This window comes from Cydia splendana, chromosome 4 (assembly GCF_910591565.1).
Source record: "Cydia splendana chromosome 4, ilCydSple1.2, whole genome shotgun sequence".
Taxonomy (NCBI): domain Eukaryota; kingdom Metazoa; phylum Arthropoda; class Insecta; order Lepidoptera; family Tortricidae; genus Cydia; species Cydia splendana.
The window spans coordinates 10,440,315-10,456,412 of NC_085963.1; the positions used below are offsets into that span (position 1 = coordinate 10,440,315).

The window sequence follows — 16,098 nt, forward strand, 5'->3', positions numbered from 1 at the left end:
GGCCCAATTTTCTACCCGATCCATTTCTATAAAATTCTGCCTGTACTTTAAAGCTTTTTATTGTTATTTTAATTTAAAGTCAAAAGTTACAAACTGGGCGCCTTGCTAAAATGACAATCGTTTTCAGAAAACGAAACGAAACGCTATTGTCTCTCATATCACTCTTTCATAGTAGTGCGTGTGTATCTATTATTTTAAATGTTATTATGTAATGGAAGTTTTACGTTTAAAATAACACTTGCACAGTGCTATCAAAATGGCTGCCTACTTATACCTTGGTCTATCGTTATTATAGTCCTTGTCTACTTAAAACAGGAAACCAATTAAAGAGTAGAAAAATGCATGAAATACGAAATTTATATTTATGTGTTTGTGTGTTTCATAGCTTTCTCTATGCTATTCTTCCTTTACGCCGTCCTTACTCACTCTCAGTCACAGCACTGTCAATTCAAATTTGTAAATCATACAATCTACAGTACACACACAATTACGAAATTATTAGGTAGGTACGTACAAGGCGTCATTAGGATATGAGATTGTTTGTATCTATCCTTCCGCCGGTCACTTTATGCTATCTTGAAACAACATTATATATTTCTCTCTCCTACTGAGAAGAAAGTCCACCTCATCTCATATTGTAGTCAAATAGGCATTCATACTTCTTAACCTAAACAACCGGGAAGAAATAATACAAAATGTGATAACATTAATAGCCACTAAAATATTTAATAAAAAACTAAATTACAATATAACGTTAAACAAAAATCTCATATAAAAAGTGGTTCCAGCTTCGATTATATTGAGCCAAAATAGTCCCTAAGCGACAATACTTTATAACTTATAACACTTGCCCCTAGATTTGGGGATAAGCACTACCAATTAAATTTTTGCTACGATAGCGGAATGTGTGAGATATTATTTGGACATCTTTATTGGCCAGCTTCAGCCTGCAGTCATTATCAGCACGAGTAACAAAACAAATAGTGTACAGTGCTATTTCCAGTTCCGGCGATGTTCCAACGAACATAGTATCAACAGGTTTGTCAGCACCATTCTGGTTAAAGTGGAGTTTCATTACAGCTCCTTTCTGTAAATATAAAATAACTAGTGTAGTACTCAAAGTGTATAAAATAGTACATTACTATTTTGGCTGGTTGGCTGCTTACTAAATAAATTCAAAGGGTTTTGATAGGTACTGTAAATTCTGAACGTAATTATTAGTTTCAAAAATAACAAAAGTAATATGCGAGGAAAGAAATGCCATTCGGCAATTATACATCCATCCATTCAACGATGTCTGGATTTACTAGTTTAATAATATTTATTTTACTCACGTCACCAATGGGCAAGTATTTAAGGTATCCCAAATAGTTAACCCTGTTTGCTGCCTCTTCTTTAGCAAAATAAATCCAGTTATGGAGTCCTGCACAAAAAATATAATAAATTAAACAGTGCTGGTCGTTGTCCACTCGGACAACTCGGACTTCTGTTTCTTAATACATACCTATCAGAATATTTTTAGAGCTTATCATTGTCAGAACCTTTAACTTTTGCTTTTTTAGCATTAAATCACGATTTAGTATGAACTGTTTTTTTTTGTATCTGTGAGACGTAGTGGAAAAGAAAACATCGAAACAATTGAAAAATTCTTAATAAAATAATAACCATCATAACTTTCGCATGAAATTTTGTGAAACGCAACACAAGGTAACTTATTTAGTGCAGGCACAAGCAGTTAGGTACCACATGTAAACTTGTAGGTACACCGTCTTTTATTATATATAGTACATTCTAGTTCATAAGTATAGTTATAATTATAACAAAAAGATGCTAAGTTATTCTTTATTAACTTAAAATATTTTTTGTTCTTGGTTGGAATTAGTAATAAGTAGTTAATGAACAATGTTTTGTTATACCCTTCCAGGGTCCATTATGTAACCTATATGTAACATACTGGTATGCAAATAAAGGTCTTATCTTATCTTATCTTATTAAGTCTAAATAAGCCTAAATATGTATCTACATTATATAACACGTGTTTCTTAAATACATTAAATTTAACTATATTTTTATCACTTTAGTTTAAATAAGCGTTTCATATGATTGTACTTACCCAAAACTTCTCCGTTCCTTAATTCAGAAACAAAAATATGTTCAAATCCTGAACTGCTTATTTTTCCTTTACCTCTTGAATACAATCCGAACCATAATTGCTTTAGAAAATCACGCTGCTGTCTTGGATCCGGTGTAACATATCCTTGAAAATCAAATGGAGAATTGTCAATCTTCATATTTAGATGAATAACAATATTTCATAATACGGATAAAAATAAATTCAGCTAAAGCTTTATTGTGTCAATACTTTAAATGAAATTGACATAATAGATAAAGGTCGTAAAAAATCTAAATAGGACTAGATCTATATAAAAAGCTCACCTTTTTCCTTCAAAAAGTTCATCATGTGACGTATGACGGTAGTAGACATGATAGCGTCCATAAAAGCATTTTCTTCGTTTCTTTCCTGAAAGAAAAATACTTACATGTTTAACTTCTTTTTTTACGTTTCTTTTGGTGTAATATACAGGCTGATTCGTGAGCAGGACTAACACTGCGCATTTCGTAAATAATAATTAACTGTTTCGTATCAGTATTAGTGAGGTTAACGTTAATTTTGTAGTCGTACTGAAAAAAAGTTATTAGTTTATTTACGACATGCATGGTCACCCCACAATTAGAATACTAAACTACCGATATTCTGTGTCAAATTGAATGTCATCAATGTCATCACGGTCAGAGGGGCTACCGCGAAAACCGAAATTCGCAAATTGCGGGGATCTTACTCTTTTACTCCAATGAAGGCGTAATTAGAGTGACAGAGAAAAATGCCCGCAATTGACGATTTTCGGTATTGGCGGTAGCCCTACTGGTTACTTTTGAAAACTCGTACTCACTCAAGTTTGACAATTTATTTTCTTCGTAATCAAAATGCTGTCATTACGGTTAAAGAGGTTTTATGTTTATTAATTGGGTCTTCTAAGGGTGACCATGATTGAAGGGAATTAAATTTGCCCTCACCAAAAAGTTAAAAAATAGGAAAAAGTGTCGTTGTTTCACCCAAATACGACGGTGATCGATCAATTATCAGTTAATGAGTGTGCAGGATTAGTCCTGCTCACGTCTCAGGAATCACCCTGTATATTAACATATACCTACTTATAAAAGTAGCTATATAAATATTGAAACTTTTTATCTTTTTTTAGTTCTTTGTTTTCATAAATCCATTACTCGGTCAACTGACCGAGTAATGGATAATTAACTAATTACGACGAAAAGTCGACAGCAACCAGAACAACGATTAGTGCTAAAAATACAATTCGTAATTTGGGGACAATGGCGACAAATTCATAATTTTGTAAATTAAAATATTTTATATAATGGATATTAAGTACTTTATAAATTAATTACGTGACAGTTTAATTTAAGCAACATTTTAACTAACCTGTGGAGTAACATATTCATTAACAAGAGTATCCCTTTCATAATTATCTAATAGAGGTACAAATTTTTGAACTGTTGGAATATTCCAGGCTGCTTGTGAAACTGTTAGTAATCTGCGGAAAAATTGTAAACAAGTCAATCATCATCCTAATGATCCAAATATGACGGACAAGTTATATATATCAAATTAATTACGTAATGGGTTTAGATAAGGGAAGTGACACAGAGTACTTCTTTAAAAAGTTGAATATAGATTGAATTTAAGTTAAAATGATTGATTACCATTGGCATCATAAAAATAGAGATGCAACAGCAATTATTTATAAATATAAATTAAAATACGTAAAATAGAATACCTACAATGATAATACTTACGGTAGTGGCGCCTTATCTTCTTTTGACTGGGATGTTGTTTTTTCTTGATAGTTAATAGTTACATATTTTGCCGCATTATTAGTATCCTTCCTCAAAAGCTCTTCACTTAACGATTGAAGTTCGGCATCACTTGGACCATTGGAACTACTGGCTTGGTTGTTATTTTTATTATTATTTAAAATTGCACTTGGCAATTGTGGAGTCACCGGCCTTGACGTTGGAGAGGTCACTCTTGATGTTGAAGATGAAGGTTTCGTTGAGGGTTTTACAGTACTTTGTGTATTAGACCCTGACAAAATAGAACTGTAACTTTTGGTCGTTTGTGCTGGAGGCAGGTTCGGTGTAGGTTGTGTGACAGGCTGATTTACTTTCGTACTTCCCCAGGCCGTTATAGTGGAGCCTTGTTTAGTTGTTCCTTGTAAGATGGAGCTGTAAGATGGTGGCTTTGGTGTTACAACTCCGTTATTACTTTTACTATCAAAAAAGTTAACTAGGTCTTGCACTTGTCCAGGTCGTTTTTGATGGTGTTGAGTATTATCTAAAGGCTTTGGGGTTGTGAATTTTGGGTTAACGAAGTCTCTTCTAGTAGGTGTGTTTGATGGTTTTGCTGTGGTTTGTTGCGAAGTGCCGAGTGATTGTGTTGAAAATGTAGATGGCGATACGTAATCTCTCTTTCCGGTGGGATTAACAAAGTCTCTTTTTGGCGATGTTGCAGTTTTAGCAGTAGTTTGTTGTGAAGTACTGGATGGTGATTGTGATGAAAATGAAGGGGCTACATAATCTCGTTTGCCTGAGTTTGTTTGTGTCTGTCCTTGGTATTGTAACGACCCTGTAGCTTCATGAAGCAGAAAATCCGAGTTTTGATTATATCGACGTGACTTATCAATCTCCAGACCTGAAAATATAAATCAACATGTAAGTTTTTTACCTAACTCGTATTAAAAAAAATATTCTAAGAAGCGTGTTGACATAATTGTACCCTGACTACCCTGGTTGTGTTATAGGCAATCTATTTTACCTTATTGCTTAAAATATACACGGTGAAATTGAATAGGTGATCAGGAGTTGAAAAATATTAATTACCAACCTAAATAGAATTTAATATAGGAGATATCATGCAATTTACTTCACCGTGTAATTAATTACATTTAATGACATTGTTAAAATTAATAACCACTGGATATGCATCCAGTGGTTATTAATTTGGACCCATGGGTCCATGTGGACACCCTAATTTTATTGGAAGGAAGTAGGTGTACGTCAAGTGCCACCCCTTTGGCGGGGAATTTAACATTTGTTACTTTGGAAAGGTTTAAACTCTAGATTTTAGACAAAACCACTGGTAGGGTGACAATACATTTCTGTTAAAATTTAATTTAAACTTCAAAATTACTCATGATAAAAAAATACTGAGTTGTTTTCTTTTAAAAATAAAATTTCGATGACTTACGTACGAAACAGATGACTATTCCTGATTATCTTTTAATTACCCAGCCTTATAAATCAGTGTGTCTATAATTAACCTATGGGTATGATTTATTCGATCATCACAGAAAATTCATATATCTAATTAATAAAACAATATTTCTAAAAAACACAGTGGCATATTATTATTATGCGTATATTATATCAAATCTTTTAGTTGGCATTGATAATGATATCAATTAAAAGTGGGTATTTAACATTGCAACCTTATTAACATATATTTGGCACTTTTTCCTCAACTAAACACAAGCTCAAACAGTTAGATAAACAAGGTGAAACAACGACTCACATTGATTCACATAAAAACACAGGAATATTGTAAATACCACACATAAATGTTTATCAAACATTTTCACTACTTATGATTATTATGATTAACTTATATAAATAAAGATTCCACAGCAATTTCAATATTGTGACTAGATTGACCACTTTTGTAACCACCGTCTGGCCAGACGCTACGTTGAATGTTCACTAGACGTGTACCAAGACGTTCATAATATCTCATCTGCCCTACTTGCGGCTGCTTGAACCACATTTACTGCCACAGACTTTTAATTCTACATAACATGAACCGTCGTTATATTATATTTTTTTATACCGTATAAAGTATGATACATATACCCAGCAATTAATCACGGAGTAGTAAGTAAGTACCTAATAAGATTAATGCGAACTGTTCGATTTAAATATTTTATCATGTATATGCCCTGTCAAACTAGGTTAAGACATCACGCAGAAAAAACAGATGGCAGCACTAAAGCCATTAGAAGAATCTTCCGCGGGTTAATATAAAAACGGCCCCTTTTATATATCTACTGAGGGGCTACCGCGAAAACCGAAATTCGCAAATTGCGGGGATCTTACTCTTTTACTCCAATGAAGGCGTAATTAGAGTGACAGAGAAAAATGCCCGCAATTGACGATTTTCGGTATTGGCGGTAGCCCTACTGAACTAGATGCCATGTACAAAAGAAAAAGTGACTTAAGTATAATTTATTTACTTAAAAACAAATCAAAAAATATTAAATAATATAGTGTAATTTGTTTCCTAGTTGAACTTTCTCTTTTATTACTAAAGTAATTAAAGTTAGACCAAGAAAAGTCTGCAGCGATTTTGATAGCCCACGCAGTGCAAGTGCTATTTATATGGCATAATTTAATAGACGTCTGACGTTTAAAATAACACTTGCACTGCGTGGGCTATCAAAATCGCTGCAGACTTTTCTAGGTCTTACTCTAATACTTTGGCGTATTAATACCACTGACCATAATTTTCTAATTAGTGATATTTGCGTTATTTAATACACGTGAAAATAATGAATATAACTATATTAATCTGTTTTTAAATTGATTATCTAACATATAAAGAGCGTATATATTACGTAGTATATCATCTTGGTCTTGGTATTGGCTTATGCATTTATTACGTTTTACATACCTACTACCTTGTACGCAATTGTTGATATAAGGACTTATTGTTGTCAATAAATTGACCTTGATATACTGGTCGTGCTCAAAGTATTGTACCGTTTATAGGTTGTAAAAATTGTACATTTGTATAATGATTTATTTTAACTACTAAATGTCATTAGTTTAGTAAAAAAAAATTGGAGTTATTAAATTCGTATTTATTTAGTCTGTTAAAGCATTTATGAAATTTACTAGTACAAGACGATCGCGAAAATTTGGGGTAATAAAGTTGGTCAAGCAGATCTTGTCAGTAGAAAAAGGCGGCAAATTTGAAAAATGTAGGCGCGAAGGGATATCGTCTAATATAAAATTTGAATTTCGCGCCTTTTTCTACTGACAAGATTTGCTTGACCATCTATAATTACAATTTCTGAATAGCAGAATAGTGTGATAGCTTTTTTTTATTCCAATTATCGATTTTCATTTCACTTCGTAGGAATTCTTGATTCCACTCATGAAGAAAATTTAAAAATCAGAAAATATTTTGGATAGTACGCAACGTAGACGCAAATATTATTTCATTTAACTAACGACTCTTCAGCGGAGGGTTAAAAACTAAACGCATAATTATATTCGTCATAATAGAGAGCAGTGTATTATAGAACATGTTAGAATACATATTAAATTTGGTTACTTAATAAAAAAAAAAGTAAATGACATTAAAGCTCTCCAAGGGGACTCTACGTGTTGGATCTTTATCCCCACGCAAGCCTATCAAAAGACCGGGATTTATGGGCCCGTGAAATCCAAAGAGATACAAAAAAAAGTAAGATCGGGCAAAAAATGCAAATAAGCACGATTAAGATAACAGAAAGTAATTTTGACATGAATTATAAAAATAGAAAGGAAGTTACTTGCCTCAGTATCTTAACATTAACTTTTAATATTTACCCTACCTTATGGGTAAAGGAATTCGCTGACCACCCTCAAATACCAAAAACAACAATACCGTCTCGTAACCAGGCCATAAACAAAAAGAAAAAAAAAACAACAATACCTCACACCAGAGCAAGGAAGAAATATGCAGACCAAACCAAAATCGCGTTCCGGTAGTCTACCCCCGTCTTTTAAACATTTACAGAAAATGTCTATGGTAGAAATTATGATTCGATATTTAAATTTGAAATTGATCTCAATTTCGAACTACAATTTTTGTGTGAATGTTTGACACTTACGTCAATCAATTATAATAGAGAGGCTGTTTGTGCATATTGTATTATTTAATTGAATTGATTTTCTTAAAGCCATGGCAGACGAGGCTGGTGGTGCGGAAGCTCCGCCTGCCGAAGGCCCGGAAAAGAGTGACGACAAACAAAAAGCGGAAGACATTGACCACACTGCGGAAAAAATTGAAAGTCTAACACACATTGCCCACCGCAAAGCGTCTATGTTTCCGCAATCACAGTCCACTCAGGAACGGGTTGAAGTGGACCGAACCGCGCTTGAGGCTATCCTTGACGTCGGGTCACGGCTGAAAAGCATCCAGAAGAAAAGCAAAGTTTCTATGAGCGCTTTGGCACTAGGCCAAGAGTCTTATAAAGAGAAGCAAGTAAATAAACTTTCTGATTAGAATACTTTGTTTTATTTGTCTAGTTAATTTAGATACAGTTCTGAATTGACTTTTACTTTTTGTAGGCTAAGGCAAAGGAGGCGCGTAACAATCGCGTGGGAGGCCTGAAGACTCAGCACAGGTTTTTACTCGAGATGGCAGGCGCAATTTTGAATAGAAAGCCAGAATATATACTGGTTAGTTATTTTTATTATATATTATATGTATGTCTTTACTTACTCTTCTTATTGACCGAAGCGAAGCGAAGGTCTACGTTTTGACTCGGGCATTTTGCTTTCGGTATGTCCGGATGTTCTCCTCTACAGGTCGCAATTCTTAACCGATTCTCGTGTAGTGACCGAATTTTATGACTAAGTAAAATTTTTTTGTCAATCCGGTTTTTGGAAATTTTTAAAAATGGCGGAGTCGTGATACCTGGCGCCTAAACAAATAGTCGTATCGATATCATAAGAGTCTTTTCTTTTTGAGACATGTTTACAGAGTTAATAGCAAAAAATGCAGAAAAAAATTATCGCTGGTTTAGGCGGTATTTAGATATTTAGTTTTGTATTTCCGGATGTTCTCCTCTACAGGTCGCAATTCTTAACCGATTCTCATGAAATTTTGTGACCAGATTTTATGACTAAATATTTTTTTTTTGTAAATCCGGTTTTTGGAAATTTTTAAAAATGGCGGGGTCGTGATACCTGTCGCCTAAACAAATAGTCGTATCGATATCATAAGAGTTTTTTCTTTTTGATATATGTTTATAGATTAAATGGCCAAAAATTCAGGAAATTTGTATCGCTGGTTTCGGCGGTATTTAGATATTTAGTTTTTACTTGAGAATGAGTAGCTAAATTTCGTCAGCTTTAGTAAGAACTATCATGGCGCATTTAGCAAACGTTCGCTTTTTTGTTTGCATAGGTCCCTGGTTCCATCCCCAGTAATTGTATGCTGCTTCATAACTTTTTGTATTTTTTTATACTTAAATTTCGTATGAATTGTTGTTTTTTATTTTGAAAAAATGAAAAAATCGTATTTTTTATTTATCAAGCGCGGGCTAAGCGTATTCGTTTATTTTTTGCAAGAGATGATGGCTATTTGCGCTTTAAAGAAAATTTGATTCTTGAATATACGGCGCCATACCTTTGGCCTATGCTCGTCTAGATGGCGACACCATTTTATATTTAACAATTTTTACTCATATCAGTAAAAGAACATGGGACAAAATCATATGGCGTTCTAAAAATAAAAAAAACCTTTTAGCCATACATATATACATTTATTGATCTTTTTTTTCATTTTCATTTTAATCCTGTATCGAAAGATGGCAGTAAATTTACTGTGACTACAAAATTTAGTATGACAATATGATATGATATGATATGATTTATTTATCTCACAATATACAATGTCACTTAAAATAACCCTCTACTACATATAGGGACCGTCCGCGTTGGAGGGTCTGCCATCTTGTGGCCTGAATCGGAAACATGTACATTGCCAAAACAAGTTCTACCATCTACCGTTCTTGTAGGTACGTTTCCTTATGCATATTCTGTCACAGAATAAATAATAGTACTAAGTACAGAAGACTCACTCTCTAACAAAACGCGTCTGTTACGATCAGCACAGATATGGCCGCTAGGTGGCGACAGCGCCACGCGCGGCTTATGGCAAACCCCAAAATTGGGGCCGAACGGATGTACTTTTAGCTACCTGTAGCAAAGCGACGAAATCGCGGAGTGAGACACGCCTGGTTCTGTCATCTTGTGGGCTACATCGGAAGCATAAACGTCACATTTACGCCTCACGCCAAAAATCTGACGGCTCCTATGCTGCCCCCTATAGTTCACGCACGTGCCCTATACACTCTATTCTCTTTAGATTAGATATTTAAATTATTACTCGAGAACAAGTAGCCAAATTTCGTCAGCTCATCTAAATGCTATCATAGCGCAGTTGGAAAGACGCTTACAAGCAAGGATATGGGATAGGTACCCGGTTCGATCCCCAGTAAATGCAACTTTTTTTATTTATTTTTTGCACTTAAACATCGTATTGCTGATTGATCAAGCGAGCGGGAAGCGCGAGGTAAGCGTATTAGTTTGAGTTTTTGTTTGAACATTTTTCAAGGTTCAAGGGCATGGCTGTTCCAGGAGTCAATTTCCACTTACGTTCTAGCATGGACGGTCACCATCCATAAATCGCAGGGGTTAACATTGCCTAGGGTAGTGGTCGACCTTGGGCTCAGGGAACTAGCTGTAGGTTGCTCGTACGTTGCGCTTTCCCGGGCTCAAAGTCTAACTATCATTATCCTAGAGCCTTTTAATTTGGATCGCGTCGCTAAAATGGCCCATAATTTCCGCAAATCATTTTTTCTTCGAGGCTATTACTCCGTTCTCATTTTTTCCCAGTGGAATTTCTTCGCTTTATTTTATATTTCGTGGACATTTTTTCATAAACTAAATTTTCCCTTTCTCAATTTATTCCCTTTTATTTTTAATCCCAGTAGTTAAAATAACCAGTAGGTTTTTTTTTCACTAACTAAATATTCTCTATCTCCATATTTTCTCTTTTTTTTAATGCTAGTGGTAAAAATAACCAGGTTTTTTTCAAATAGGTAGGTTAGGGTTTTTTTTGCTGACCCTAAAAACGAAACTGCTCCCAGAGATAGGTAGGTTAGGGTTATTTTTTTTTGATGACCCTAAAAACGAAACTGCTCCCAGAGATAGGTAGGTTAGGGTTATTTTTTTTGATGACCCTAAAAACGAAACTGCTCCCAGAGATAGGTAGGTTAGGGTTATTTATTTTTGATGACCCTAAAAACGAATCTGCTCCCAGAGATAGGTAGGTTAGAGTTATTGGCTGACAGCGTTTGGTTTTTTACTTGTATTTTTTTAGATTACGTTTTATTTTTAGTGTTTTTAATATTTGTTGTATGTGAAATACCTACAAGTAACAAATATAATTACTACACTATTAACATACAGTAACAAGAAAATATTATCCTAGATATTTAAAAGAACGAAAATTATAAGGAAAAGATTAATTTAAAAATAGGCGATTGCGGAAAAAAACCATTGGGAAAATATGGGAACGGAGTAATTGCTACCGAGAATGAATGATTTCGGGAAATTATGGGCAACGCAAAATATGAGAACGGAGTAATTGCCTTGAAGAAAAAATGATTTCGGAAATTATGGGCCACACTCGCGCACGAAGCTTCTTAGTTGCAGTTTACAGGCTAATTCAAAGGTAATGTTGGTTTCCTAACATAAGTAGAGTTAGACCAAGAAAAGTCTGCAGAGATTTTGACACTGGCACAAATAACATTGGCACTGCGTATGCTGTCAAAATCTCTGCAGACTTTTCTTGGTCTAACTCTATCCACTTTTCTATACAATTGGTATGGCGACGTGGATACTTAAGGGGCATCGACCGTACACTGAAATCGGGATGATATTTTTATCATGTTATTTAGTAGTCATCGTGCGTCTCGCTTGCGCCAATACATGTACGGACAAGAACGAGTGAAATGCACGATAACTAAATGACATCAGTTAGATGTCTTTCTGATATCAGTGTAAGTTTGAATTGGCCTGTTAGCCAAAAATTGTTTCGTATGTCCATATGTTCTACTCTACAGGTCGCATATCTAAACCAATTCCCGAATTTTGTAAGCAATTGATAGATAAGTTTTTATGGTCAAATTAGATTCTCTAAATTCTTCTAAACAACGGAACCATACATTTATTCAGTTTTAAGCTCTGCTCGCGAGGTCTACAGCTCACAGAGCCACTAGTATAATAATATATTCGTATTTCTTCTTCTTTTTCTTTTCTTAATTTTTTTTCTTGAAGTGACAATGGACGGCCATAACAAATTTTAAGAGGTAGGTAAAGGTATGTCAGGTTTAAGAATCTTTATTTCTCAAGAAGATATAACAAAACTTCACTTAAATGAGAAATTAATAAATTATACATGCACAATTAACATATTGTTACTATATTTAACAGATTTAAAAGATTGGCAACGCGCATGCGACACCTCTGGAGTTGCGGGCTCCAATAAAGTACGGCAGCTGATTACTAAAGGGGGGTTGCAAGCTGGCGTGTTATTATATAATAATACCTAATATAAAGGAATAAATAACATTCTATTCTTATATTAATAAAGTCTCGCAAATATGACACTTAAGCTTTTTTTTTAAAGATGTTCAATGATGCTGAGTTACGTATTTCTATTGGTAGACTATTGTAGAGCTTCGGTCCTTCCCGAGTAAAATTTTTCTGACCAAACTGATTTGTTCGCGCTTTTGATAAGGCTAAATTGTTTGAGCGTCGGCTGTCCCGTAGGCCTTTTTCGCTGTTAGTTAAGAATGTTATTTGTGAGTGTACTTTATATTTATTATTTTATAAATTAGGACACAGGTTTTATAAATATAGTTTTGTTTTAGTGTAAGTATTTTAGTATCGCTATATATTTTAGTTGTAGGTGTAAGATAATCATAATTGAATAATGTTTTTATTAATTTGTTTTGAGTTCATTGTAATTTTTCTAAGTTGGTCTTAGCTGCACTTCCCCATATCTCTATAATGTAGTCTAAGTGTGGTTGAATAAGGGCATTATACACTTGTTGACGGATTCGTCGTGGGACACAACCAGCCATTCGTCGCAGAGCACCTGTTAGCGAAATAATTTTATTTTTTATTTTTTGTATATGTGATTGCCATGTTAGGCCGCTGTCTAGTATGAGTCCTAAGTATTTTTCCTCTTTACTTCCCTTTAAAACCTGACCGTTAATTGATAAGGAAATATTTATTTTTATATTTTTATTTTTGGCTGAGAAAACCATATAAGAAGTTTTTCCAGTATTAATGGTGAGTAAGTTGGCTTCAAACCACATGCTCAACGTATCCAGGTCCGATTGTGCCTGTATCAGGGTATCCTCGATTGAATTGCCATAGTAAAAAAGGCAAGTTTCATCGGCATATAAAGTAATGTCAGCTATTAGTCCGGCATCAGTTAAATCGTTAATATAGATTGTAAATAATAAAGGGCCTAAAATTGACCCTTGTGGCACTCCATAATTTAAGCTTCGGGATTTGCTGATGATATTTCCTAATTTGACTACCTGTTGTCTATCTGTTAGATATGATTCAAATATTTTATGGGCTGGACCTTTAATACCTATTCTATCTAATTTTTTTAATAGCAACGAATGGCTGACTGTGTCAAACGCCTTTTTTAGGTCTATAAAGACTCCAAGCACTATTTTCTTTTCATCAATATTACTTTTAATTTTTGTTATTAGGTCTACAGTAGTACTTATGTAGTTTATTGATTTTAAGTAGTTATTAAGGCGAGAATATAGAAGTTTTTCAACTATTTTAGACATGACTGGGAGGACCGATATAGGACGATAATTTTCTGATTCAGATTTCTTTCCCGATTTGTAAATCGGTGTAACTTTTGCAACTTTTAGTGTGTTAGGAAACTCTCCGATTTCAAAGCAGGCATTGAAACAGTCCTTCAGAAAATCTAAGACAAGTGGTTTAATACATTTAATAGTTTTAGTGTTAATGCCATCTATGCCCGCGCTAACATTTGAGTCTAGGTTGTCTATAATTATACTAATTTCTTTACTTGTGCAGGGGGGAATTACAGTCAGTTGTCTATCATTATTAGTTGTTAAAATATTTTGCAATAAGATATTAGGTTTATCGTTATTTTTACTTATTATTTTTTCAGCCAAAGAGCTGCCTACTGTCGAAAAATACAGATTTAAAATATTCACATATTTCTTTTTTATCAGAGATTGTGGTGTTATCCACGATTAACTTTGTCGGGCCTTCATTACATATTATTTTGTTTAAAGCTAAGTTGTTAATTAGTTTCCACATGGTTTTGGGTTTTCCGTGACACTTCTGAAATTCTTTATAGTAATATATATTTTTTGCTGATTTGATAGCTGCACTTGTTCGGTTTCTCGCTTGCTTAAATTCATTCTTCAAGGCCTCGTTTTCTGGATCATTTTTTAGGGCGCTCCATAGCGAATTTCGTTTCGATATTCCGGTAATGATGTCTTTCCTAATCCAATCCTCCTGAGGTAGATTCTGTATTTTCTTCTTTATTATTTTATTTTGGTTTATATTCTGAATTAAGTAGTCTTCTAGCACAGGATACTAGTGGGTTCGTTAGCATGGAGTTTTGAAGACTCTTGTAAAGGTTTCCATAGTTGATGGCTTCATATTCCTATGTAGGTGGCTGTTACAAATATTTCTAACTTCACGGACAAATACTGCTCACAGACAGGTACTTAGTTTCTTTTAGACGAACAGAACTCAGGTGAAACTCTTAGAACCTAAAATATGACCTAGGATGACGTCACGCTCTGTACAGTAACGAAAATTAATTCATGTAGCATTAAGTACATTGTTACGATAACAATATGAAAGCCGCTAGGTATCTCACATTATTGTCACTGTGAGAAGATACGAAATGGTACAGCAATCAATAAAATTCCTTGACCGCACCTCTTTCATGCAGGGTGTCTGAGAGATAAGCCCCGCTTTGAATACTCTACCGCTGCCAATATGCGTTAGATCAAGAAAAGTCTGCAGCGATTTTGATAGCCCACGCAGTGCAAGTGTTATTTATACGTCATAATTTAATAGAAGTTTGACGTTTAAAATAACACTTGCCCTGCGTGGGCTATCAAAATCGCTGCAGACTTTTCTTGGTCTAACAGACCAAAAAAGTACTTTAGAAAATCCTTTCCGCGGTTAACTATTAGGTATCGTCTTGGGTCGTCTCATTAGTTTTTCGTCAAGTTCTTAAATTAGTCCTATTCTGCTTTCGTCACGCATTCTACATTGAAAGCCACCGACGATTGTGACGAATGTAGAATGGGTGACAAAAGCAGAATAGGACTAATTTTAGAACTTGACGAAAAACGAATGGGACGACCCAAGACGATACCAACTATTAGGGGTCAAAGTACGAAAAGTGTTCAAAAGAGCGTAACATATCTAAGTCTGAAAAGCATATCACGGCTGCTCAAGTGGAAAGTTTTTATTTCAGGAAGGTGTCTACGATGCGGATATACATATTGATTTGTTGGACAGTGCAGTCGCTGAAGGTGGCCGCAACTGTATAGTTCTCTGCGATGCCTTGTTACCACCAGTAAAAATGGGTAATTTTTGACATCCCTACCTAATATCTTGAACGTTTCTTATACAGTCGACGTCAAAGATATGTTTACACTTTTGTACCTTACTCGTTTGTAATAAGGCGAAAAGTGTAAACATATCTTTGATGTCGACTGTACAAATATTACGAGGAGCAACCCGAATATTTTTAAAATAGAAACATCTCTAAGTACTTAAGTAGGTAATAGTAACTAGACAGTCAATCTTTAATATTATGTGCATAGTTTAATATGTGCTTAAACTGTTTCTAATTCTAACCACGCGTATTAAGTTTACCTACTTCATTCACCCTAGCTAATATGTACTTCCAAACTTTTGATAGTAGGTACAGTCAGCAGCAGAAGTCGCTATACACTCCAGGTGCTCAAAGAGAGGTAAACGTTTAACCTGTCAAAAAGTTGTTGACTGTCATGGTAGCATTTACTTGTGAGCGCTCAACATGTCACAAATATCTTAACAGTCGCTATTCATTAATTTCTACATTTTCTACACTTACAACAA

The 16,098-nt window shown here is 34.5% G+C and overlaps 2 protein-coding genes across 2 annotated transcripts in view; one reads left to right on the plus strand and one right to left on the minus strand.

Moving 5' to 3' along the window:
- Window positions 1-700: 700 nt before the first annotated feature.
- On the minus strand, window positions 701-5,849 carry LOC134789859 (endoribonuclease CG2145-like). Its single transcript, XM_063760531.1, has 7 exons — window positions 5,648-5,849; window positions 3,874-4,768; window positions 3,500-3,611; window positions 2,437-2,521; window positions 2,114-2,257; window positions 1,335-1,423; window positions 701-1,087 (listed from the first exon to the last, which is right to left on the minus strand). The coding sequence occupies exons 1-7, from the start codon at window positions 5,706-5,708 to the stop codon at window positions 854-856; spliced, it is 1,620 nt and encodes a 539-aa protein (XP_063616601.1). The 5' UTR covers window positions 5,709-5,849; the 3' UTR covers window positions 701-853.
- Window positions 5,850-7,927: 2,078 nt separating this feature from the next.
- LOC134789869 (dynein axonemal heavy chain 8) overlaps window positions 7,928-16,098 on the plus strand; it is a 114,991-nt gene continuing 106,820 nt past the window's right edge. Inside the window, exons 1-3 of the mRNA XM_063760541.1 lie at window positions 7,928-8,380; window positions 8,467-8,577; window positions 15,470-15,581. Coding sequence (XP_063616611.1) covers window positions 8,078-8,380; window positions 8,467-8,577; window positions 15,470-15,581 — 526 coding nt within the window. The 5' untranslated portion in view covers window positions 7,928-8,077. The remainder of the gene's footprint in view (window positions 8,381-8,466; window positions 8,578-15,469; window positions 15,582-16,098) is intronic.